The sequence below is a fragment of the Microtus pennsylvanicus genome, chromosome 21, assembly GCF_037038515.1.
Source record: "Microtus pennsylvanicus isolate mMicPen1 chromosome 21, mMicPen1.hap1, whole genome shotgun sequence".
In the NCBI taxonomy this organism is placed as follows: domain Eukaryota; kingdom Metazoa; phylum Chordata; class Mammalia; order Rodentia; family Cricetidae; genus Microtus; species Microtus pennsylvanicus.
Window position 1 is genome coordinate 26144007 of NC_134599.1, and position 27511 is coordinate 26171517.

Here is a 27511-nt window from a genome sequence, read left to right on the forward strand (position 1 = left end):
GCGTGTGTTTGGTCTCACGGCACTTGAATGAAGCAGTGAGCAAACCGTTCTGTGCCTGACTGTTTTACAGATGAGGACTGGGATGATGACCAGCTGCTCGGTTTTGAACCATGCAATGAAAATCTTATCTCGGGCTGCAATATCATCAATGGGAAATGTGAATGTGACACCATCCGGACCTGCAGCAATCCCTTCGAGTTTCCAAGGAAGGACATGTGTCTCTCCGCTCTAAAGAGGATTCAAGGTAAGCGTGGGTTCTTCGTTGCCAGCCTCTACAATGTGTGACTCTGTTCCGTGATAGCCTATGAGCCTGCCGAGGCAAGGACAACCTCATGGAGTCCTGGGTTTCAAAATGCGTATCGGGTGCCGGTGTGACCGGAGGTGTGTGTGTGTGTGTGTTTCCCAGAAGTTGGGGATGGGGTGCTGTCATCTCGTGAGCACGGTGCCTTGTGCCAGCTGGCCTAGGTCACCTCTGCATAATGGATGATTTCATGAGTGGTGTGCTTGGAATCAGCATCTGTTGTCACCGGGTCCATTCTGCTTGATTGACCCTTGCATGGTGCTCTGCTAATTAGAAAGCTGGCTCATCTGGCAGACAGGAAGAGCGCGCCAGAGGAGAGAAGTGTGCCTTTACGTTGAAAGCTAAGGTTAATTTCGCCAGGAGCCAGAATCGGGAAGGTCTGAATGGACTGTGAGACATTTCACCTCTGGAGAGAAGTCAGAAATTGTATTAAAAGAACGAGAAAATTACACTAATATGGGCTAGAAACTTTGTCCGTTCATACGTACAACCTAGGAGAAGCGATTGATCCTTGAAAATATATTTGTAAACGTAGAAATTCCAAGAGAAGTGCCCAGAGTTTAGTGTTGGAGCTCGCAACAAAAACTGAGAGGAAGGAGGGAGGCCTGGATGTCAGCTCTGTCTGTCCAGCACTGAGTTCTCCCTCGGCCCCTGGTTCCTTTTGGAAATGAGAGAAAAAGTATGAAGAGGCGACAGTCTTAAATTCACCTTTTTCCTTTCCAATGTTGTCGTTTTAAGAACGACAAAACACACAGTTTGGAATAACAAGGACTTCAGCGTCCAAAAATCAAACCCCTGGGGCAGTAGAGCAGGACTGAAGCTTCTGGAATGTATTACATTTACAATGTATTGGATTTATTAAACTGCTGTAAATAATAAGGCATTTATAATAACCTATAAAATAATACTGCTTTTTGTATTTACCAGAACTACTTAATCATTGAGAGAATATAGCATAAAATAATAGAAATGAAATATGAATTATTATTAGCAGTAGTATTTTGTGGCACAGGTAATTGAACCCAGGCAGGGCCTCACTCATGCTAGGCAAGGAAGGGCTTTCCTACCGACTTTTTTGAGTTGCTTACTTATTCTCTCATCAATCACATCCCGACCACAGGTTCCTCTCCCTCTTCTCCTCCCAGCGCTCCTCCATCTCCCCTCTCCCCCAGATCCACTGCTCCTCCGCTTCCCTTCAGAAAAGAGCAGGCCTCCCAGGGATATCAGCTGACCGCAGCATAACAAGTCACAATAAGACTAGGCACATACCCCTCATCAAGGCTGGACAATTAACCCAGTAGGAAGAAAAGGGTCCCAGGAGTAGGCAAGAGTGTCAGAGATGCCCCCACTCCCCACAAGAACACCAAGCTACACAGCTATAACATATATGCAGAGGACCTAGGTCATACCTCATAAGCTCCATGATTGTTGCTTTGGTCTCTGTGAGCTCCATGAGCCCTACATAGTTGATTCTGTGTGCTGGCTTCTCTCCCCAGCCTGAGATAAAGGTTCAGAACCACAAGAGAGTTGTAAATAGCATCCATTCCTGTCCTTAAAGTGTGCATTGTTAATTGGAGTTTCCACATATAGGTAAGTTACAAGGTTAACCGTGATGCAAACGCCTAGGGTTATAGATGATTTGCTTATATGACTCTTTAAATCATCAGCAGATATGTGCATATTTTAAGAGTTAGATTATATGAAATAGCATGGCAGATTAGATCCCTCCCTTCTTGCCACTCTTACACTTATGAAGCTGCTTTATTCCAGGTTTCCCACTGCACTGCAATGGCTGTCACTCAGCCACGTTGCCGTCATTTAACTAACTCCCTGCTCCTGAGCATAGCCCCTTCACAGCCCTCCACCTTGTTCGAGATGTAGCAATTTCAATAGGAAATTTGTCACCAGACCTGCTGTTCACATACAAGTAGGACATTGTGTGTAATGAATTAGGCATTCGTTCATGACCTTGGAAAAAGTGATCCTACAATGACTACTTGTGACAGGTACCATCTCAACATTGAGATCATCCCCACAGTAATTGCTGTATCTAGTTATATGCCTTCACTTAAAAAATAAATAAAAAGTAAAATAAAAACTTAAGCTAATTTTGTCAGAAGGTCTTCATATAATCCAGAGGTAGAATTGATTGAGGTCATTGGAGGTTAAATGCTTTGTTAGTCAAAATAAGGCATTCTATAATTTTTGAGATCATTTCCAGAACTCGAGATTGGGGGATTTCCCTTTTCTGAGGAGGAATTTTGAAGAATAAATCCTTTCTTATTGTTCAGCAACATGCAAAACTTAAAGATGCTTTTGAACTTATTAAGTCATTGGGAGTAATAGGAGCTTGATAGTTGGGGTGCTATAGTTATCTTATGGTCAAGAAAAAATGACCCAGAATTGTAACTTAAGATATGGTGGGGTGTCCCAGGCTTTTTGTTTTGGCCCACCAACCAGCTCCCAGATCATGACACAGAAACTTAATACTGGTTTTGAATGTTCTGCCTAGCTGAGACTCGGTTTTCTGGCTAGCTGTTTTAATTTAAACTAACTTGTTTCTCTTTTATCTACTTTTCCCCCTCAGGGCTTTTAACCTTTTCTTTCTGTATAATTTGCATTCACTAATTCTCATGTCTGACTGGCTGGCAACTTCCTGGCTTCTTGCCCCAGGAGTGGCCCTCATTCTCGCCTCCTCACGGTCTGCCATTTTTAGCCTAGATTTCTCCTATTTATTCTTTCTGCCTGCCAGCCCCGCCTATCCTTTTCTGCTTAGCTATTGGCCGTTCAGCTCTTTATTAGACCAATTAGGAGCATTAAGTGGCAAGGTGAAATGAATGCAACATAATTTTTAATTTTTAATTAATAATTAAATGCAACGTAAACAAATGTAACACCCTTTGCATGGTAAAAGTAATATTCCACAGTGTAAACAAGTGTAGCACATCTTTGCCTACTTAACATGATATTCCACAACAGTGGAGGGTAAAGTCTGTTTGGATAAGGGTGGATTTTAGAACTGAGAACAACCAGAACTAAAGAACACAATTTTTTTTGAACTGAGAATCTGTATGATTTACACTAGGAAAAGTGGTCAGTACGAACATGGTTTTATGCAGGTAGCTAGTAGGAAATAAAGATGAGGAGACTGAAGAATTGCTCAAGGAATAGGATCACTGGGGCTGAGAGAACCCATGCGAGCTGCGGTGGACCCCGGGGACAGTGTGACAAGGACAATAAACAGGAGCAGGGACAGGAACCAAGAAGTCTGCAGACGAATGTGCTAGCGTTGCTTTGTGATGTTCCCCGAATACACACACTTTAAGTGAACAGGAGAGTATCCCTGAGAGGAGACCTCTCGAAAAAGAGAAACGCCCCCACTTAGGAGATGATGGAGAAGCATCCCGGTTCACACTGCTTGGCTAAAGAGTGATCTGTAAAATGTATCCTTGAATAGGCTTCTTAGCCACACTTTACGTGGGATTCTAGAACAGTATGGATTGTACAGCACACTTGGCGTTGCACATTGGACATTTTGGAAACAGAGGTAGAGACATGGGACTTTAGAAAGAGTGTTGTTAAATGATGTGTACCCTTTTGCTGACTGAGGAAAGGTGAGCAGTTGTGTATTGACATGCGGTGCTTTCTGTCACAGATAATCTGCTGTGAACGGAGGTTTCGTGGAGGAACTAGCAGTTGAGTTTAGCTCTGAGAAGTGCATTGAGTAGCTCTACAGAAGAGAGACTATAAAGGCAAGCTTGGACAGAGGAGATGGTATTGACGGGAGGGCTTGGGGTTGGTTGAATCGGCAAGCTTTGGTGGAGAATATGAACGGATAAAAAAGAAGAAATCTCCCAAATTTGGTAGGGCAGGTATCAGAATAAAAGACTAGTGGGTGATGGCCAAGATAGATTTTAGGGAGCTGATGAATAGGTTGTGTGCAGTGGTCATTTGCTATGTGTGGGACACAGTGAGAGCAGCTCCATGGGAGACTGATTGACAAGAACCTCCAGAGTTTGTTTGGCTGTGTTTGAGTTAACCATGGAGATGCGCCATGAAGCAAAAACTCAGGGGGAGGGGTGGGATCTGAAGTGGAGATGAGGCTAATGAGAATGTGGTGTCTCCCATGACTTTGGGGTACATCAGTGATGTGAGCACATGGAACATGCTTTAGGAAAACTAATGTAGCAGGAACGGACTTGATAGAGGAGAAAGGGTGGTTAGCAACCGGAAGTGGCATAAAGGGACCTGTGCAGTGAGAGAGGTCCTAGTCATAGCTGCTCTCAACTAAGTGACAGACTCATCCGTGGCTGTTGGCACCAGAATGGTAAAATGGGATACATAATTTCTAACTGGTCGTTAAGTGATTGATCAGGCTCGGTTGCTTTGCTTTGCATTCCTTAAAGTTTGTAGGACTGTTTGCATTAGAGCTGGCCAGCCCAGAAGGGGAGCTGGCTCAAAGCAGAAATCCTAAAATAAGGAAATGACTGGAAAGGGAAGTGACACCGGGGTGATGGCCATAGACGATCAGGATCCAGAAGAGCCCTCCCCTCCGCCAGCACTCAGATGTACCTTCAGGGACTGTTCCCTTTCCTTCCAGCTCCTGCTTAGCTTTCATGCTGCCCTGCCTGTGCTGGGCCATGCAGGAGGTGCTGAGTGTACACATGCCACTCATCCCCTGACTTACCGGGTCCACCCTGCTCTACCGTTAGCCAAAGACTTCTTCTGGGTGGCTCTGTGGGTGCAGGAGCATAAGCTGTATTATGAAGGGGAAGTTTGAATGTCATTTCTTAACAAAAGATGAGTTATAAGCGCCCCAAGACAAACTCAGTTTACAGCGTTTCCGATCTGTATTTATTTTCCTGTTGCTGCTTAACACGAATGGAAGTTTGGTCTTTGTGTTGTGTGCTTCTGTTCTCGGAAGCCAACCTGATACTGACGCCTTCAGTTTTTGCTTGCTTGCATGTTTTTGTTTTGTTTTGTTTCCCTTTGAATTTTAAGGCCATCAGAGCCTTGGCTTTTAACTCAATTCATTATTTCAGTTCTGTCTAAGGAAAGATATTGTTTCTTTCTAGCTCATTTTTTAGTGTTTTGATATTTTCTCTCACATTTGTCCCCTGCAGGATCGGGAGCCAAAGTTAGATTTTATTTCTGATGGTTATCTCTCTCCTGGTCTCTTGACTACACGCTGTGCTCTGTGACCCCCCTCAGGACTCCTGGCTCTCTCTCTGTGCCATTTGTAATATTTGTCACTAAACGAAAATTACCTTGTATTTGGAAAGCAGTATTGTACTGTATTCTTTCATAGAACTTTCCCAAAAAAAATATTTTTAGATGTAGATATGAGGTAGAAGTTGGGGGTCCTCCCAGAAAACACACTTAGAAAAATGAGGTAACTTGATGCTGTGTGTGTAGCATTAACCTTTATCCACTACGTGAGGCAGTGCATGGAATTCCCTCCTGTTTCTCTTGCCCTCGGAACCACCTGATGGAGACACTTCAGATGCAATAGGAAGGCTGCTGTCCTATGACATAAGCACAGGGAAGGTAGAAGGCCTACTCTTCTGCCCCGCCCACTCATCCTCTTCTGGCCTACATCCACAGTGAGGGCCTGGTGTCTCTGGTTTTCTCAGAGCTCTTGATTTACCAGGGCTCACCTACAGCAGGGGACTGTGCGTGGCCAGCAAACCCCAGCAGAAAGAGCTCCCTGCTGGCTCTCCCCACTCGAGTAGGAGAGCCTGTTCACATAGCTCTTCTTCCCTCCCCAGAGAAACAGATGTGTTATGCTGTCCCAGGAGAACGTTGTGTCTTTAATCACTAGACCAACTTTGAACAACTTCTTCCTTGTTTTTCCAAATAAAGCATATGCCTGCCTCAGACTGCTTTACTTTAAATATCAACACACAGTGGTCTCACTATGCAATTAAAGATTTCCTCCAAGTAAATGCTAAAAGAAATTAAAATGTAAATGGGAGTGTTTTACCTGTCGCTGCTGTTAATGCAGCGCAGGGTGGCTCAGTGGGTAAGGACGCTGGCTGCCAGGCTCTGATCTGAGTTTCATCCTCAGAACCACTGTGATGGAAGGAGAGAACTGACTCCTCCAAACTGTCTTCACGCACACATATGCACATATCGTATGTAAACGTAGAAAATATGATCATCACTACTACTATTCATATTATTATGCTTAAGACCACATACTAAAGGATAAAATAAACCCTGAAGTTAGATTCTGGAGAAAACCATCTGTGTGTAATAGAGGTGACAGCCTTGCATAGCCAAGTGGTCTGATCCTCACATTTAAAACCTCCTGTCCTTGGATTTTCGTGTGGATTACTCCCCTGTATCCTACATGGTATTAAATATCAGTGCCTTCAAATATTGTCTAATGTAATATGGACTGTTAGAAACAATAACATTGTGGTTATTAACTTACAGGTCATAGGTATAGTTGTATGTGACTGCTGGTTATTTGGAAACTTGATTTAGCACACTTAAACCTCTTCTAACAATGTTCTGTTGACGAGAGGATAGATATGGGCTGCGTGCTGTCTAATGAGGGGTATGACATCAGGGAGACACTTTGGGCCTTTTCAGGCTGCTGCAAATGAATTCATTGATGATGATGATGATGATGATATATATATATATATATATAATATATATATATATAATATATATATATATATATATATCTTCTCTTGTTTCCTCAAAAAGGGTAAACTCAACACATGTGACCTTGCCTTCTCAACTTTAGGACTTTGGTATTTACAGATTCCTAATTGCTAAGTCAGGTTCTTCATTAAAACCATTCAACCTCGTTTCTATTTTTCTTCAGCTAATTAGAGCTGAAAACCATGCTGGGTTACGCTTATGAATGTATTACTCTAACTCATAGGAATTGTCTCCAATTTTAATTTTAAAAGAACCCAATTAATATTGCTTATAAACTTTGGGACTGTTAGCTCTTCTTGTAGCCAAGTGAAAAACACATTATCCACACCTTCCAGATGGTGCAAGGACCTCATTACCATCAGGGTCCCCGTGGCTTTCCCGTTGGCTACTCAAATGCCGTCTACAGATCCTTCCTCTACTCAGTTAGGACAATCAGGCCACTGTGCAGTTTCACATCTGTGTCACCGCTGCATTCTTTTTGTAAAGACAATTATGGATTGATAATGCAGTATGCTGTTCTCTAAAAAGCAACAAAACTTTACTATGAAGAACTTGCAGTTAAAACATCACAAGGCAAAATTAACTAGACCACAAGTCTGTATAGCTAGCTATAGAGTTAGAGTCATTCTGCATTTTTCATTTGGGAAAAATAAAGGCTTATAAAAAAGAGATGTACATATAGAAGTATGTGTGTATAATCTTGAAATGGCTTTAGCTTCTATTTCATTTTCAGTTCCAACAGTGACAGGGGAAAGAAAATAGATTCAAAATAAATGTTTGAAACAGTAGACTTTTTATCTTAGGTTAATGCTTAAATCAGTATTCTAAAAGCGTGTATGATAGGTACAGACTCCTAGAAGAATTATTGTTAAAAACATGCTTGAATTCATTTCTGTTTTGATGTTCTGATAAGTGATACAAGAAAAACAGAAAAGGCTACCAAAAGGCGGAAACCAGTGTCAAGTATCTGGGAAATAAAAACAGGAAGCTCAGGAACTTGGCCTCAGACCAGTTGGAGGGAGCAGTTGCTTGAATGGTTGTCCCTGCATTTTAGCTGTGGGACGTCAGACCACGGTGACCCACCTTCTGGGGGTTGCGGATTCTTGTGCCCCTCAAGGAGATAAGAGGAAGTTCTGACTAAATATGTTGTTGCTGTTGGTCAGAGAAGCGTGGGTGGATAGGTAAAGAGGAAAATTTTGTTCCGCTGCGCTGGGAATGCAGGAAGGAGTTAGCGTTAAATGGACTTCCACGTTTACGTCAGAGCAGTACATTCCCGGTGTGTTCTCTAGGCAAGGACCCTGAGTCCTGTACCGTTCCTTGGTTCCTTTTCGTTTTCAACCTTTTAAAGAACTACATAACTCTATACTTTCCAGACACGTTTTCTGTTCTGAGATGTATCCCTTCAACCAAGCGCGTGCCTGTCCTTTTTCCATCTCCCTCACCTCAGGTTACCGCAGCGCCCGACTTAGTGGAGAGCAGCGGCTACACATGTATAGGTTTAATTTAACAGTGTACTCAATGTGCACTTTCAAAATGCATCAGTTATCGTTGCCAAAAGGATAAAATGCATCCCAGTTTCTTCAGCAAGGGCAATAAGGGTCTTTTAGAACCAGGTTGACACTTTGTCTTTCCACCTCCAGGGACTGCTTACCAGATGTTGATCTAATGCCTGACCGCAGCAGGTTGCCGCTTTCTCTCCTGTGTACCTCCGAGCGGTCCCTCCTGTGTTTGTGGTTTCTTACTTCTCAGTTGTTCCCAGGGTTCAGCATGTGCTCCATCACACAGAGCTGCCGAGTGGCTGCCTGGCCCAGCTATGTCCAGCTGAACCCCGGACCACGCAGAAGGGTTTTCCTGATAACGAGCACAGGATATAGAATCGCAGCTCCCTGAGCGGCCACAGGGACAACTGACTGAAGTGGAGAGCAGGAGGGACTGCAATGTCTGGGCTTCTCCAGTCCCTGCAGAGCAGCAGATCTGTTCTGCAGAGCTGGGTCACCAACCAGAGGGTAGGAACCACCACAGGTCTCCGGAACTGTTCTTATATGTGTACCCCAGGCCATTCAAACCTCACTAACCACCGTGATTAGTATTCCCAACCTATTATCTGGGTGTGGACACTTCACTCAAACTGGACAACTTATATTTGTACTTTTTACTTGAGGGACCAGAGCGGGAGTGGAGTGGGGGGGAGGTGTTGTCCTTGGAAGGAAGTTCAGGCCTGAGTTTGAGAGCACAGTGACTTTAGCAAGAATCTGCCTTCAGTCAAAATGCTGATTATTGCAAATATCCGTATGGTCTTTCAGTGTAGGTGTGGATTTGGTAGAGTTGTTTTATGCTTTTCTAGGTTTGCCAGTATTATATATTTACTAATATCTTGGTTCAGAGGTCACCTGAGTGGGAAAGGCCCTCATGATTATAGAAGAGTTTCATTTTTTTAAAGAATGGGGGAAAAAAGTCTTTCTCAGTGGAAGGGGCAGGGTTGATGCATACAGCTTCACCCAAATAGACCTCTGTGTGAGTGAAGAGTTTCTCCACCTGCAGCGGAAGTCACTTGGACCAGCCTCTGTGTGACAAGAAGAATGTGAGGTGGCCATGTTTGTCCTTGTCCCATATGAGCATCCCATTCGGTCTTCCAGAATTCTGTCCACTTCAGAAGCCCAGACTCATGTTTCTCTCTTTATACATCTTCTGACAACCTAGGGAAATGCTCGCCCAGGCAGTGGCATGGACAGGATAGTCACAATCAGTCGAATGGTGCAGGGCATGGCAGTTCAGGGCAGACTGGACTCACTGAATTGTAATGAGTTTCAAAGCCCTCTGTGACTCATAGGCGAGCTATGTTTACCTCCAGACCTTATGCCTCTGTCCTCTTTGTGCAATAAAGAACTTTCTCAAGAAAGTCCTTTCAGGGTTCATTAGAATTCAACCTTTGGTTTAAAAAAGTTTAGAAATGTTCTAATAAAATTTGATTCACCCCCCCCCCCCAGTACAAATTGACCTCAGCTAAGCCTACGGTAGCTTGGGGCGCTCAGATAATTTCTCTGGAAGTGTGCGAGGTTCTTCTTTTAATGGTGTCTAGGCTCTAAGATGACCACAGAGGGCTCACATGGGTTGCTGATGCCTCTGAAGTCCTGGACATTCTCTTTCATAGGACGCCTTCCTGCTTTTGATTTGTGACCTCTGTTGCTAAGTGTTTTTTTACATCAGGAGGAAGTGACAGCAATAAGCAATGACTGTAAAGCTGGGGAAGGGAAGGCATTAACACCATGTGAATGTTTGTGTGGTTTTCAGGGGCTGGAATGTTCCTCTGAATCAAGGATGTCTTCTTTGTTTCTGGCTGACAACTTCCTAGTTTTCCAAGGGGTAGGGAAACTTTTTATTCTTTTCTCTGTCGCTGGAAGTCTTTTTTTTTTTTTTAATTTCCCGAAAAGCAAGTACAGTGTTTTCTGCTTATCAGAGGTCCTTCTTTTCCTGTTCCAATAACAAGAGAACAATACAGGAATTTAATAATGCTTAAAGATTGATTGTTTCTTAATGTACCCAGATATTTGTCTGAAGATAAAAAATGCAGGTTTTATAACATAGAGAAAAACTGTTTGTTGGTAGTATAAACAGTTATTGTGTATTTGTTTTGTTTTTTGCTTCCCTTTTATCCAGTTTAGAAAACAAAATGGGTTTTGTTTTTTGGTTAAAAATGTGGAGCTCTGTTGTTAAAAGTGCAGAAAATTGAGAAGTTGTTAAGGACACTGGTTGAGCCTGCTAGAAGGGCACGTAAAGGTGTCTGGAAGATGTCTCAGCCCTGTTTGTGCTTTTATATTATATTAAAGATCTTTCTCAAAAGAAAAACTAGTTAGTCTGCCTTGAAGAGCTTTTGAAAATGCCAGGAGTGTGTCTTTGCAATAGAAGATGTGAGAAGGCACTCTTGGCTGTGTTGGTGCAGTTTTCAGGGTGTGTGGTCTTTCAGATGCGTTCTGCAAGTGTACTCGAAACCTGGTGACCTGTCTCACTGTGGTCGTCCTATGTGTTACGCCCTTCTCTGGAGTGTGAGACAGAATCTGAGGTTCTCTGCTGTGTCTGATTCAGGTCCGGGTAACCAGTCAGGCTTTTAAACTGCCTAAATACTCGGCACATGCCATTTACCGCGATGTTTATCTCTGCCTTCGTGAAGAGACAGCAAGATTTACACTTCTAGTGTCCGTTGGCGCTCTGCTTGCTAATCGAACTAGAATCTTCTAAGTGCTTTCCTGTGGAGAGTCAGCTCATCTCTGGTCATCAGGAATGTTGCAAATGAGATTATGCTGTAGTCTTGTTATAGACCTTAGTGGGACGTGGAACTCAGGAATGTTATCCGCGTGTTCCTTTGTGTCCCTGCCTGGATCCATGTCTGCTTAATGCTCCCGGGAGTCCTTTGACTGCATCAGGGGTTAAACATGAAAGGACGAATGTGTCTGTCTTGACTAATAGGTCATTCTTGGAAATGAGTGTGGCCATCTTGTTAGCTCTTCATGTGTGTGCGTCTGCATCCACATATGTGTTGCCAAGTGTAACAAAGATGACAATGGTGCTGCAGTCCCTGGTGACAAGTTTCCTGAGAACTTTGCTCCTCTTTGATGGTCATAGCTTCCCTGCTAACCTCTGCCGTACACATTCCAGCCATTCTTTTTAAGAGCAAGTGTGATTTTTATATACTTTGTAAACATCTGAGGGAGAAAGAACAAGCTCTTACTCCTCAAATAAATATTATTCAAGCTCCTTCCACTTTCATTTCCCTTATCACCAGGACAACCACACCCAATTTTGCTATTAAACTATGTTGTCTATCTGCTTCCCACATGCCAGCCAAGCTCGCCCTATTGAGTAGCAAAGGAAACACAACAGATAAAGTTGAATACTGTCTTCCTCCTGTTGACATTTCTAGAGCAGCAAGTCCTAGAGTTTGTCTCCTCTGCATAGACAAGAAGTGTCGTGGGTCATGATCAGATGGCATATCCCTCGGTAACCATGATAACTCCCAGCAGAATTCTTTAGAACATTCCAGAATTCTGATAAACAGAAGAAGAATGACTATTAGCTTACGAACTGTTTGCTTCATTTTTCTATATATGGAGAGAAAACGTGGGGGCAAAGCTAAAGCTCGTGTAGGCTGTTGGCTTCTCCCAGGGCTCAGAGTCAAGGCCATCCCAGCTCTCCCTAAGTCAGTAGTTCTCAACCCTTGGGTCATGACCCCTTTGGGGATTGAACAGTCCTTTCACAGAAAACACAAAGATTTACATGACAATCCCTAATAGTAGCCAAATTACAGTTATTAAATAGCAATAAAAATAATCTTATGGTTGGGGGTCATCACAACATAGGAACTATATTAAACTATATTAAATGGTCACAGCATTAAGAGGGTTGAGAGCAAGTTTGTCTTGGAGAAGCCTCCATGTTTGGCCACTCTTGTGGTGGGACACTTGGCTGTATTCTATGGCGTTGGTGGCTTTACTGCAGGGTTGTGTCATTGCTCCGTTCAGAGGGACTGCCCACAAAATCCTGCACTAACTTTGATGTTTCATGCATTTTTGTGCCATAGGTTTCTTAGTAAATATCCCAGCAAGATTATTTTGCCACTCCCCCCCAGAGTTCCTTCTGTTTTAAATATGTTTCTGAAAACTTAAATGCAAGTCATATCAGCAAATGGAGTGACCCACTTGGTGACCATTTGTTTAAGGTGATGGCTGACTCTGTTGTATTTCCTATGGCAGAGATACCGGTTTTTGTTTTACCAAGGAAACACATTTCACTTCCTTACTCATCGTAGGTGAAGCAGTTCCTAGGAAGAGAAATCATCACCACACCTCATGTTATTTACTATTATCTGAGGCAACAAAAATAAGGCACTGTCCCCGAAGTGTTATAAATCACAGCACATAGACACACCAAGGCCTAAGAAGGTAGTAAACGTGAAACGGGCGTGCAAATGCGGCCTTCACGCGCTGGCCCTTTGAAGGGGCTTGGGCAATCAGTAAAAAGCACTAGGAATTCATATAAGCCCTGCTCGAAAGTAATACCAGGGTTTCCCTTAAATGCTGCTGAATGGATTCTGCTGTGTTAAATGCCAGTTAAATGTGTATCACCAGCATGCCTAATAAAAGGAGAGGATGACAAAAATATCTACTTAAGGCTTTGAAACCTTGAAGCCCTTTAATGTGCTTTTGACCTTCAGCGAAAGGACATAGTCACAGAGCAGAGGAAATGCCTTACATTCTAGCATCTGGGTTTGTTTCTTTATACTTTTTTTGGCACAGTTATAACAGTAAGGCTTTTCTTTCCTCTTTTTTTTTTCACAGTACAGTCAACACAGGTTTTCAAACAAGTAGGGAAAGACAGTCCCAGGGCCAACAGCAATGAGTGGCAGGGCATGATTGAATGGTTTTGCTGTTGTAGGGAAGCCTAGAACCCAAAAGCAAACTAACAGAAGCCCACACAAACACAAATTTTATATAAAATGGGATACCTAGGTGTGTGTGTGTGTGTGTGCATAAACACACTTCCGTATGCCCAGCGCGTGGTCGAGTGAATGCCGTCTTGTGTTGAGCTTGTTGATTCTGTCAGCTGTGCTGGGGTTATTCCATCTCATGTGGTTTTTGGATCCTCCCTCGGATTTCCAGCTGTTTGAAGATTATTTCTTCAAGGGTTTTCCCCCACCCCTGTAGTTGAGAAAATAACTTGGTTTAGTTGAAGTCCTTCTTGAAGCATGCGTCTTCTGTCTGACAGGAGCCCTTCCTTTCAACTCACTTAGCATTTCAGCCAGTCTGTCATCTGTCCTTAGTAAAAGGGCACGTAAACTTCCGAGAATGAAACAGCGAGATCTGATTTTCTTTCCATTAGTGAGATTTTCATATCAAGACAAAACTGGAAGTACATTTGTATTTGTCGTGATTTCCCAGCTTTACCTCTAATGGATTTGTTTGCGTGTGAAATTTTCTTCAGACTTTGAATGACATCACACAGCTTCTCTGAGGCAGATGGGTTTTGTAGGACCTTGATTTGGTGGAGCATCTTCCTGCTTTTGATGTCCATACCGTTTTATCAGCTTGTGTCGCTCCGACATGGAGGACATCGGGGAAGTGATGTGTGAATGCTTACGAGCGGAAGAAAAGCAGTTCTTAAAGGTAGCCTCGAAAGTTGTTCTCCAAAACTCACGGGTTCACAAAAGTGTTTGTCTGAAGTACTAGTTCCCAGTGTGCGCATTCAGCTAGCCATCCATTCACTCGCTCACTCAGCAGATAGCTGTTGCGCGCCCGCTGTGCTCCACAGAGTTCAACAGGAACCAGACAGACAGGGTGGAGCTCCTACCTGTCCTGTGCTGCCCAGAGCGCAGGTAGACCCCCACAGTTGAAGCTGATTCGCAGGGTGCTGGGACAGAGAGAGGGTGGTTAGAGAAGGCTGTCTCTGCTGAGGTGGTCTGGAAGACAGACCGAGCGGGAGAGAGGTGTTATGCTGCGGACCTAGAGAAGGCGATGGAGAGACAGCTCTGCCATGAAGAACTCTTCTGCAGAGGACCCAGCTGCGGTTCCAGGCACCCACATTGGCTAGCTCACAACTGCCTGTAACTTCAGCCCCACGGATCTCGGCCAGCTGTGCTTAAGTACCCAGGCTGACACACAGACACACGCGTACAGATAATTAAAGTGAATCATATATGTATACAACAGGAGCTAAGCCACAACCATGGCAGCTGTGGTGGTCCATTTCTTTAATCCCAGTGCTTGGGAGGCAGAGGCAAGTGGATTTCTATGAGTTTTGAGGCTTGCCTGGTTTACATAGCCAGTTCTAGGCCAGCCAAAGCTACATAGTGAGACCCTTTCTCAAAAACACAAAGCAAAGCCAAAATAAAAATTTATTATCACAGCAACAATAATGTTAAATAGATAACATGCCTGGGGAGAAAATTCCTAGGCGGGGCAGCACGTGTTAAGTGACCCTATTGTAGGGAATGTTCCCTGTCCTGGGAGCCCGAACTGTTGGTGCGGCTGGTATGTTGAGGGCTGGGAAGGTGGCAGGAAAGGTAAGGAAGGACTCATTTACACCTACAGTAGTACGTTTCGATTCTTCTCTTAATACACTAGGAATCTATGGCAATGCATTAAGCTTCAGCAGAGATAGTAGGGAGCGCTGTTTTTAAGATCAACTCTGGCCACCCTGGGAAAAAAATGATTTTACCTGGAGGCTGCAGGGTTCTTAGGGGTATTCCTCTTGACCCTGGAGGAGAATTCTGTCAGCCGGACCAGGGTATTATGGATGAGATAGAGAGAAGGGTGTGGAATCCCTGTCCTGGAAACACTCTATTGAAATACTGGGTTTCACATTAGGAGCAGGGTTTGAAAACAACCTTTAGGAGGTAGTACCTATTCCTAGGTGAGGTGACAAGGCAAAGGCCTAGTGGAGTCAGCGACCCTTTGGAATCTGCCGAAGTGTATCGAGGAGGATGTGTTTCTGCAGCCCTTTCCTCCTGTGCTGATATTTGGGCGGGAAGCCAGCCCAGGGACCAGAGTATCTGGGACAGTGAAAGGAAACTTCTGATGCAAGCTGTGCATCCCGCTGCTGGCCAGCCCATGCCCGACTTCTTCCTTGAGCCCAGCCCCCCCCCCCCCACTCCCGTCTTTGGAGAATGATTGTTGGTTTTCCCTGGGGATGTTAGCAAAATTCCTATCCCAATTTGCTCAGCTTCCCTCTAAAATTATTCACAGAATCTTTAAGTTTTGACAAGAAGCATCTACTGTCTCTGGCGCGATTATTCTCACACCGGAATCCCTGGAGAATCAGGACCAGCGAAGGCAAATGCAAGTTGATTTGTGCGGTAGCTCATGCATATTCCACAGCGCGCAGAGCCTCTCCATTCTGGGTCTCAGTTCTCTCACGGAGGGTGCACCCTTGAGTGCGCCGGGACTTTGTTGCGCTCTCAACCGTCCCAGTCACACCCCCATTATATTTTATTCTCCTACGCGTCACCCTGGAAGCAGAGACGGTGCCTGGCACGTAGAATAATTAGTAGATAATGTATGGGGGGAAATGGACTGAAATGAAGTTATGAGAATGGTAACTCACGATGAAATTAGAGAATGAATCCGACTTTATTTTGCCGCCATCGTGGAGGATGAAGAGAAACCGTGGCATGCGGTATTGGGAATAAAACGTCGTCTCAATCAAGAAGAACAAGGAGACCATGCAGACAGATTATCAGAAAGCATTGCAAAGTTTAAAACCCATTCAGGTTTCAGAAAAAAAATCCCAAAGTCATGACCAGCAACAGGAATCAGCCTCCAGCCAGTAGGCAGCAGCATGATTTCTGGAGCGTCCCAGCGGGTAGGAAATGGGACCCTTACTCCCTTTAATAACCGTGTATTTGTCTTCTGGAAAGAAAAGACATAGCAGGTCTGGGGTTTGGGTTGTTTTTTCCTTTGTATTTGGGTTTAGTTGTGCCTCATTTTGTTTAAGCTCACCATTTTGGCTCTGGTAACATTCCTTTTTCGAATTACTGCTGCCAGCATTTTTTTTTTGATACAAAAGGAAAATAGTATTTGCTGTTTGTAGTTAGAGGAAACCCTGGCGTGAATTCCTCCAGAAACTTAAGAGAGAAATTATTAGCCATATCCAGACCGGTAGCTAGCTGGCTCAGAGTCTCCTCCCAGGAGCATTCCTGATTAATGGGGGAATCTGTTCTGTAGTCAGAAGCCTCCTTCTCAAGCCCAGGCTGTCCTGGCTGCAGCCATGACCAGCTGCGCAGCTGCAGTCACTGCCAGGGCTGTGCTTCTGATTCGATGCCACTGCACGTTGGAGGTGGTGGACGGGAGCTGGGAGTTTGGAAGAGCACCTGGGATGGTTTGGATGTGTCACCTGGTAACAAAGATGCAGCAGCCTCCCAGGGGCCTCCCACTGGAAGGGGTGGCTGGATGCACTTAGGAGCCCTTTCATTATTTTTCCTTGTTGTTTTGTTTTGTTCTCTTCGCAGGATTTCTCTGTGAAACCTTGGTTGTTCTGGAACTCACTCTGTAAACCAGGCTGGCCTCGAACTCACAGAGATCCGCGCGTCTCTGCCTCCCGAGTGCTGAGATTAAAGGCCTGTGTCAGCATGCCCAGCTGCATCCTGGCTTTTATCCAGATCCCTGCAGCTCCTGTCTTTAGAGAGCAGCTTGCTCTGTGCATCTCCTGATAATCCTTTCCACTTCCCCAGCTCCCACCATACTGCTCATGGGTTCTGTTTGCTTCCATCCATTTCTGCTACAGCCCTCTCCCCAAACCCCCACTGAAACAGCCCATTGGCCTCTTTCCAGGAATAATAACCCACCTCAATTTTTTTAAAAACATAAAACGTTTCCCAGTATAAGAGTGCTAATAGAGTTTGTGACAGCACTGATGGCCTGAAGATAAAAATATTATCATAACTGATGATGTGTACCTAATTCCAGGTAACTTTCCCCTCGATCCATTTGGAGTCTCATGGGAGTCTCCATGAAGGACAGTCTGCTACATCTGTGAGACCCTAAAGACAAAACACAGATCTGGAAGAAATCAGTAATGGGTAAACCCTGTAGCTAAAGAATTTTAATGTAGCCGAAGAGTCAACAGTAGAAGACACAACCCCAACTGGAGATGAGTCTGGCGTTCTTAAGAAGACAATATTAGAGCAGAATAGGCTATTGGAATGAAATGAGCATTTTGTCCATTCGCAAAGGCCATAGGAGTGCCCAGAAGTAGTCTTATTCTGATTGAGGAAATAGAGGATGGTCTTTCCTGCCAGAGAAGGTAGCATTTTATTAGACCCTAGGGAGAACAGATTTTAAAGATGGCGTAGGATAGAGCACCTTCCACACCAAGGCGATGGTAGGGATGTGGAGGAAAGTCCTGGGAGGTGGAGTGCAGGCCTTCAGAATTTGGGAGCTCCCATGAGAGATATGGACAGTAAGTGCTTTGAAGAAGGCTGGAGTGAAGCGGTCGGGTGTGGGGAGACACTGTTCCCTGGAGGCCAAGAGAGCTGTCTACAAAGAGTGTGCTCTTGCTTGTGAAGGTTAGCTGTGAGCATGCCTGCAGACAGAGGCCTGAGCACAGAGGAGGGATGGCGGCCCCACAGCCCCTCGCAGAGGAGGGATGGCGGCCCCACAGCCCCTCGCAGAGGAGGGATGGGGGCCCCACAGCCCCTTCACCTGCTCTCTGCTGGTGTTGTCTGCGCTCGAGTTCTGTCAGGTCCCGCTTGCCTCTTTTTACTTTTGTACAGTTGGAAAGTGGGGTACACTGCCAAGGCAGACATGGGGCAGAGCTACCTTCCGTCAGCGGGAAATGGCAGCTGCAGATCTCTAGGTCTTTTTCTCTGTGGGATTCACAGGCAGAGGGGTGCAAGCTTTGCTTTCTTTACGTCCCAGTCCTGATATCTCCGTGGACTGACGGTAGGCTAGTGGCTCCGCTTCGATGGGCCAAGGAGCCATCCCTTCCTCAACAGTTAAAATGAGGACATAGTCTTGATTGTAGGATCCCCACTGTTCAAATCAAGGCCCCCATCCTTCCATTTTCTGCTTTCTTACACTTTGGCTGTCCTCTCTCCCCTGGGATTCGTCTGCTTTAATCACTTCATGATCTAACCACACTATATCTGTGATATCTGCGTGCCCCCTGCTAACTTAGCACATGCATGTTTAAAGAAATTCTCTGACGCCGTTAAATATTATACACGCTTCATGTGTATGTAAAAAGAAAAAGTCTTGAAGCTTAATGTCGAATTCCAGGTATACGGATGAGTACTCTTAGAACACAAGGGAGATTTTGTTGGGAAAGGGCTGGTGGACCCTGCAAGGCGTTAAAATGTATGTATACTCTAATCAATGTCATTAATAATTTTGTCTTTTGGGTTTGCATCTGCTACTGGTTTGGACTGTTGTAATTTCTGTCAGGGTGAAATTGTATTCACCATTGTAACTGGTTAGTTTTGGTCAACCTGACACAAGCTAGTGTCATCTGGGAAGGGGGATCTTTAATCGAGAAAAATGCCTTCATCCGACTGGCCTACAGGCAGGTCTTTGGAGTATTTCTTGATTAATGGTTGATGTAGGAGGGCCCAACCCATTGTGAGCAATTCCACCCTTGGCCAGGTCATCCTGGGAAGTATTAAAAAAACTGAATGTGAGCCTGAGAGTCAGCCAGAGAGCAGTGATCCTCTGTGGTCTCTGCATCAGTTCCTACTCTGGCTTCCCCTCATGATGGAACTGCAAGTTTTAAGAGGAAATAAACCCATTCCTCCCCAAGTTGATTTGGTCATGGTGTTCACCCCAGCGACAGAAACCCAAACTAGAACACGTGTAAGGTATAGTTCTCGTAGGCATCCAAGACTAGATAGCTTGGTGTGTGCAACTTGTTACGACTAAGCTCGGGCCGATTTTTACGTTTGCATGTTCTTGAGAATGTTTTTGAGAATGTGGCAAGTTCTTGGTACACATACCGTATTTACCACATTGAACATATGAGTGTACTTAATTTAGTAAGGGACTTGTGCCACAAGGACTAGCTCTTTTAATATTGCTTTCCTTCTTCTGAAATTTATGCTGAGCACAACTTTTTGTATTATTTTTTTCTGGAGCCAACTATTTTAAAACAAGAAATGCATTAATAAGTAAAGGAGTTTTTGAGCTATTTTGACCTGGCTGCCATGTGCAGGATTCCCATACTACTGCACGGTGGCATTGTGCAGTGGTTAAACTTAGTGGGGAGACTAAGAAACAAGGGAAAGGCTAGGGGAGATAGCTTCGTTGGTACAATGCTTGCCGTAAAAGCATGGGCCCCTGAGTTCAGCCTCCAGAATCTATAGAAAAGCATGTTGCTGCATGCTAATAGTCCCAGTAATGGCTGAGACAGAGACAGGTGCACCGCTGGGGTTCGTTGATCAGCCGACCTAACCTAATCAGCGTTCTCTAGACCAGTGAGAGACCTTGTCTCAAAAACCAAGCTGGTTAATTGCCCAAGAAGCAACTTAAGGTTGACCTCTACAAGCACATGTATGTGTAAGTGTGCATGCACACACACACACACACACACACACACACACACACACACACACACACACATACACAGCATGGCATACACATACACAAAAAAGTAAAAACATCAAAAAGTAGCTGATTCTTTAATTTTAATAAAAAAATAGTGATATTAGAGACCAGTTGTTTTATCTTTTTGATGACCATGAATAACGCAAGACCCAATCAGTTCTCTGATCCTTTTAAACATACCATCACTCTGTTCTTACTTCCTCTGTCTTACATTTCCCTGTTTGTGCCACAGATTTATATATATTTATATCCCCCCCCGCACCTCCTCTTTCTGACTTCTTCCTGCATCCCTTATCTGCTCTTTAATGGTTGAAACGTCCTTGCCTGCTAGCAAACCATAGCACTTTACTCCGTGTATTAAAAATAAATCATCTCCTGGAGGGATAGCTCTCTGTGGAGGACTTGATTAGTGTTCACGAGGCTCTGGGTTAGGTGCTCAGCACTGTTTTGAAAATAAGTAAGTAAAAACAAATCTCAGTTCTGAGGTTGCAAATACTATAATAATAACTATCATCTCTAGCATGCTCACCCTGTTCCAGAAGTCAGCAGGCACTTCTTGGGGACTGTCATATTTCATACAAGAACCCTGTGTAGTAAGGTCAAGGGGTGGAAGAACTTCCCAATGAAAAGTTCACAGCCAGAACAGTCAGAATGAGATAGAGCCACCCCTCTGCCCCTGCCCAGTGACCTTGTTCTGGATCTCATGCTAGTGACCAGTTCTGTTCCCTTTGCTGCTTCAGCAGTTCAGACCATCACAGTATAATGATTTGCAGGCAGGGTTTTGACAGACAGGGACTGGAAGCATAGCCGAGACCCTTTCCTCTTGCGGTCCTGAGTCTGAAATGCCCTTGGAGAGCTGCGATTTTTTAGATACATCCAATGCCCAGCTGTTTTTTGGGGAGCCAGGAAAGTCTTCACTCTGTGCTGGCGAGTTTTATGTCAACTTGACACAAGCTTGAGTCATTTTGGAAGAGGGAACTGTTGTAAAACGAAACAAGAGAGACCTTGGCAGCAGTGGGTGAGTCCATGGCGGGGCGGGTAAGGGACAGACATACCATGCAGGCAGAACTTATGTGGGAGTTTTATTGAGATAAATGAAGTGGAGGAGGGGAAAGAAGGAAAGAGAAATACCGAGAGAAAGAGGAAGAAGAAGGCTTGGACCAGTGGGGAAGAGAGATTGGGAAGGGGCTGGCCAAGGTACTGCCTGGGTTTATCTTGCCAGGTGATAGGGGCCAGCATGATGCCGAAATCCTGAAAGGAAGCTCAGTTTTAAAAATGCTCCCCTTAGACTGGTCTGTGGGCAAGCTTGTGGAGCATTTTCCTGAGTGATGCTTGACGTGGGAGGACACAGTTCGCCATGGACAGTGCCGCCCTTGGACTGGTAGTCCTGTGTGCTCTGTTAGGGTGCCAGGCTGAGCAAGCCACGAAGAACAATCCTTCCGGTCAGCAGCCGTGTTTTATGGCCTCTCCGTCAGTTCCTGCCTCCAGGTTCCTATCTCGAGATCCTACCCTGACTTTTCTGGATGATAGGCTACCAGTCGTAAGCTGAAATAAACCCTTTCTTTTCCGAGTTGCCTTTTGGTCTTGGTGTTCACCCCAGCTACAGACACCCTGACTGAGGTAGCCCCCTACGGAGCTCTGAAGTTGGAGGTGAAAATTGTGGAGTTGCTGACATTATGTTTCCGGTCTTGTGTCCCTCCTGCCTCTGTCGCCTGCCCTGTGGAGGCCACACAGGATATGGACGCTTGGGAGACCTGTGTAAGAAGCTGAGAATATAAAGCGATTTGCTAAAAGGAATTTTTTATTGGAGTAACATTGTAAAAGCCATGTTTTCATATACTCTTCTGATCCTTAGAGCCACATAGCATCGATTAAATTAAATCTGAAATCATAATCACTCATTTTATAGCAGTGGTGATATTCTTAGATTGTAAAATTAGTACAGATCCCAAAACCACCGAGAAACCCTGTTTTGAAAAACAACTACCCCCACCCCCCCAAAAAAATAATACAGACCTGTTTTCCAAAGACTTTTTTTTAAAAAAAAATCTGACTTTCGTGCATTCATGGTTTGCTTTTCCTAATCAATTTCTTTTGGAAAAATTATGCTTTTAAGTGTTGCCGTGAAGAAGCATTTGGACATCGGTGAAAAGCTTGATAATTAGTGTTATCTGAATGCTTATTTACCTCAGCTAAGAAGTGCTGAAATTAACCTTCATGAAGCAAGTGTGTTTCTTGACAAGTTTATTTATCAAAAGCTATTTTGTTGTTGTTGTTGTTTGCATGATCTTAAGGTGACCACATAGATGTGTGTCACATTTTTAACTTTCATACGTAGGCCTATGTTTTTCCTTTCCTCCTGTCAGTCCCCCGAAAGGCTTCAGTATTTCAGTGGAATTGTAAGGATGACACCCTAGTTTTGCGGGAAAAAGGGAACTAATGCCTGGCAAAACAAAAATAATGCATAATAATATAAAATATGCTTTATGTTGGGATTCTCAGGCAGAGTGTTAGCTTTCCACCGCTATAACAAAATCACCAAGATCAGCAGTTCGTAAAGAGAAAGGCTTGACATGATAACGCTTTATGGTTTCCAGTTTGTGATTGGTTGACCCAGTTTCAGTGTTAGCATATCATGCCCGAAGGACACTGGTGCACCTCATGGCCGGAAAGCAATGAGAAAAGGAACCAGATTCCCACGATCCCATTCAGAGACCTAAGAACCTTCCATAAAGTTCCCCCTTCCAAAGGCTCCGCTGACTCGGTGGTACCACTCTGGGGGCCAGTCTGTACAGTCTGTTCTTGGCTTCTGGAGACTGTTTTCCCCCAAGATACTATTTTTATTGATTATTTTGGAATTTACATAATGTACCCGATCACACTTGATTCCTGTACTCGGTCCTCCAGGTCCTCCAGCCTTCCTTCCCTCCCCTCCTTTTTCTGTTTTCAGTCACCTGTAGTGGTCTTCAGTGGTTGAGGGCCTTTTCTTCTGAATGCCTTTAGAAGTTAGGTTTTTATTTTGGGAAGCAGCCAAAAGGCCCGTGGAGTCCTATCTGCTTAATAACACAGGTAGGCCCTTTGGGGAATTGTATTTCTGCTGAAACGTAAGTTCAAACTGTTAGGCACCAAGAGTGATTTTTTTATTATTGTTTATAATTTTATTATTATCTCATGAACTACTGTAAAAGAAAATGTCAGAGGGGGTATTAGGGGAAAGTATTGAGAAGTGGCAGAATGGGAATAGTCATGGGCCTCCCCGAGGCAACTGAAGAATGACATGATTTGAATATAGAAATTCCTTGATGCCTCTTAGGGACCGCTTAGTTTGGTATTATATGTCATACATCAGGCGCAATTAATATTATTTGATTTAAAACAAATTTTAGAGTACTTTCAGCACTCTCAACCTTTAATGTGGATGTTAGTGGTTTGCTGGGGCCAGGGGCATATGCCTGTTCCGTTTAGAAGTTCCTATGAGTAGATGCTAGAAAGGAATGGCGGTTCGAAAGAAAATGGCCCCCCAGAGGGGAGTAGCACTATTAGGAGGTGTGACTTTACAAGAGTAGGTGTGGCCTTGTTGGAGGATGTGTATCACTCTGGGGTGGACTTTGAGGTCACCTGTGCTCAGTCTACACACATTGTGACACACAGTTCACTTCGTGTTGTCTGTGGATCAAGAAGTATAACTCAGCTCCAGTAAGGACCCTGTCTGCCCGCACACCACCTTGCTTTCCACCATGATAATAATGGACTCAACCTCTGACATTGTACACCAGCCCCAATTCCGTGTTTTCCTTTATAAGAGTTGCAGTGATCATGGTGTCCCTTCACAGCAGTAAAACCCTAAGACAAAAGATAAACAGCTTCTTCCTCTGTATATTTGAAGCTTTAAATGCTGGTCAAAATCCTCAGTATCCAAGGCCACTGGGTTCTCGTGGCTGTGTTGTTGGGGTTTCCTGCCAGTCCCTGCCAGTGTTGAGTGTGGGGTTGCTTCGCTGCCTCTCTTCAGATGCACGCGTTGTTCAGCAAGTCAGCTCGCCATTGCAAGAGGGAGCATCCTGGGAGCACTGTGCTATGGTAGGAGGTGTCTACGATGCTGAGACTTTGCTTTGTGAATGATGTGGTTCATGGGATGGACTTTTGCAGAACTCTGTAGTAGCAGACAGCTTCCTGCACTGGGGCACACAAGTCTAACGATGCCCCCTGTGCTTCTACCATACAAGACTTTGGAAGTGGACGTTTGTGGCAGGGCCTGTTACTGCTGACGCTAAGGTTTGCTACCCATAGCCCATTGTCTTCTGTGGTCATGCTTTCTTGGTCTCCTGACATAGGTCAAACCGGAAACTGGGAATGGAAATACTGTCCCGCGAAAGTCTGCTTCACCTTCTTTCTGAGGAGCCTCTAAGCACGTAGGAATAGATGTGGTGGAAATAAGACATAGACTGTGTGGGAAGAAGGGAATTGCTTTCATCCTGGAGTCTTCTCATACTCGGTGAGATCCGCCTGTTTATGTTAGGCTTGGAGATACTTTAGAATTCACTTTAATGCACTGTGCAGTGCTTTGGAAATGACAGCTGAATTTAGGCAGTTTGTTTGCAGAACGAATTTTTGAACCTTTCATTGTGTTTGAGGTAAATAGTGACATACTAGAAGCCGTAAGCAGAATCCTTCCCGTTTTTTTCTCACGCCACATGGTCCCATCAGGCTTCTGGTAGAACATGCTTTTCATTATTTAAAATAGCCGTGCTGGACTGGGAAAGCCATGAAAACATCCATAAAGTCAATTATATTTGAGACACACCCTCTCCTTTGCTGGTTAAGCCTAGTGTCAATTTTATAACATTCCTTTGTTAGCAAAGTCAATATGGTTGCCGTGCAATGCTGTAGTAATGTTCAGCTCATTGTGTGCAGACGTTTCTAGAGTAAGAGAATGCTAACAAGTACCCAGCTGTAGGACTCACGAGTCCGCAGCTGTAGTACTAACGAGTACCCAGCTTGAGCACTAATGAGTACCCAGCTGTTTACTAGCCCACACTTATCAAGACTGGTGTGTAGCTAGGACAGGAGACATTGTGAACTTAGTATGTGTTTTAATGCTTTAGGCTGATGATGCCTGGTTATTGTAGCAAATTATATGAATCTTTTTTCTCCTCGTATCCTTTGATTCTTTAGAGTTTGCATTATTGATGTGGTTCTCTGATATAAAAGGATCCGTAACTTTCTGTAAGGATTTGGAAGTCAAGAGTTAGTGATAATTACAACTACCAATAGTTATTTGTATGCCAGATGTGTCTATAAGAAATTTCTCAAGGGCTGGGGAGATGGCTCAGTGGTTTAAGTCGACCTAAGTTCAGAACCCCAGAACCCACATAAAGCCAGGCATGGCGGCATCTACAGTCCTGGAGCTCCTACAGTGAGATGGAGACAGGGGAGTCCCAACCACTCCTAAGCCAGCTATCCTGTGGGCAACAACAGTGAACAGAGACCCTTTCTCAGAGTACAAAGTGGATGGCGAGGACCAACACCCAAGTTGTCCTCCCACCCTCTGTGTACTTGAAATGGCACACGTGTCCCCCTAGACACGCACACCTATGTGAGAGCACACATGTGAGTAACAGTGACAGAGATGGACAGAGACAGAGAATGAGACGTTTCTTGAAAACTGAAGCTAGGCAACGTCCTTCTGACTGTCTGTGCTCAGCACAATCAGGCGCTCAATTACCTATGGAAAGAAAGAGCCTCGCAGGAAGTCAGATTCATGGGAGCTAGGAAAGGGTGTGAGAGAGAAAACTGAAAGGGCCATGGCAGCTGATGAGCGTCCTGCTGTGCTCCTCTGGGTGTTACGTGAAGTATCAGAGAAACATAGGTCTTACAAGACTCAGGTGCCAGCTTCATGGAAACACATCACTCTGGTTTTCCGTGATGTATCTATAAATAATGATGTAATGTGTGCATTTTAAAATAGGTGTATTGCAGAATCCACGAGAAGAGGGCTAGAGGGAAAGATTAGATTTTGATGTAGACAGAAGTGAAGAGATATTTGCAGGGGAAATGGCTTTGGCTTGATGGTGACCTGCAAGCTCTTGAGGTTAGGGACCACTTTATATCTCCAGAACCCTCAGTATACCTAGCTAGAATGTCTTCAGTGCTCAGCAAATGTTAGGGAGGTTGATAGTCTGGCCGGCAGGGGAGTGTGGGTGAGGAATGTAAGTGATGAGCACTCCTAAGCCTGGACTGTGGCCTCTAGCCTCAAAAATGGTCAGCTAGGGGATGGGTGAGGCAGCTTAAACTTGGATTTCTTATTTGTGATAAGTAATGACTAGAAGTTAGTCTAAATTATTTCTCAAAGTGAAAGATCACTTTCTTATTTTTTTTTCTTTACACTGGCATAATTAAGCATTGCTAATTGATAATCTGTCTCTAACTCATGGCTGTGAGATGGCCCTACTGGTAAAGAAGTTTGCCATCAAACCCAACGACCTGAGGTCAATTCCTGGAAAGACTTGAGACACGCTGGAAGGAGAGAACCAAGTCCCTCAAGTTGTCCTCTGACCTTGACAAGCGTGCCCTGGCATGCACCCACACGCCCACATAAACAAATGTGATAATAGTTTCTAAAGGAGGCTTTGCTAGTGGTGCACTGTTAGAGCCAACATTCTCCCCTGATGAGAGGAGTCTTCTGACGCGTTCTTAATTGGGTAGTGGGTTATTGTAGTTAGATGGTAGGTTATGGCAGAAGATGAGCAACCATGATTTATTCAGAATTTATTGCACGGAGAGCCGCACAGTGGACCCTCGCTGTTCATTGATTTAGCACTCACAAATTCAGTTATTCATGACACACTGACCCAGGAGATCCATAGCGTGTAGCGATTTGTAATTTGAATCAGATGTGCTCCGAAGCAGCTGTGCAGGAGTGGAGCACTTACCCAGTGACAAGCCAACCGCCCAGTTGTTTTTAGCTCATTATCACACACGTAGGAAGTCAAGAACTGGTCAAAGGTTTTCTTCTTGATGAAATAGAAAATGCTAAGAGCCGACATTGTGGGTGAAGAGGATGTAACGGGGTCCTAGAAAGTGATCTGGTTTGGGGTTTTTTTGTTGTTGTTGTTTGAAAACTGAAATCTGGGACTAATTAAAATACTGTTATGCTTGTGTTTGGCAGTAGTTTGAGTCATCGAAACGCATGTATAACAAACCAAGAAGAGCAGTCTCTAGAAATGCCTCCACAGCACGCTGGCCAGAATCACATTGCACTCTCTAAGGCCGTTGTAGTCTGTAGTGTGGTGCACCAATTAGGCCCCTTATAAAGTGACCACAGAACTTCTGTTGGGAAATCCTGAGTCTCCTATATTATCATTGCTTACACAGAGGAGGCCCGGCAATCGTATGAACTATTTTTTAATACAACCATTAATCTTGAGGGCTGTTTGACAGATCTCAAATCTCTTGT

At 44.4% G+C, this 27511-nt stretch overlaps 1 protein-coding gene across 3 annotated transcripts in view; it reads left to right on the top strand.

Annotated features, from left to right (window-relative positions):
- Crim1 (cysteine rich transmembrane BMP regulator 1) overlaps window positions 1-27511 on the top strand; it is a 175639-nt gene that overhangs the window by 38166 nt on the left and 109962 nt on the right. For all 3 annotated transcript variants that reach the window (XM_075954985.1, XM_075954986.1, XM_075954987.1), the window contains exon 2: window positions 71-244. In XM_075954985.1, coding sequence (XP_075811100.1) covers window positions 71-244 — 174 coding nt within the window. The remainder of the gene's footprint in view (window positions 1-70; window positions 245-27511) is intronic.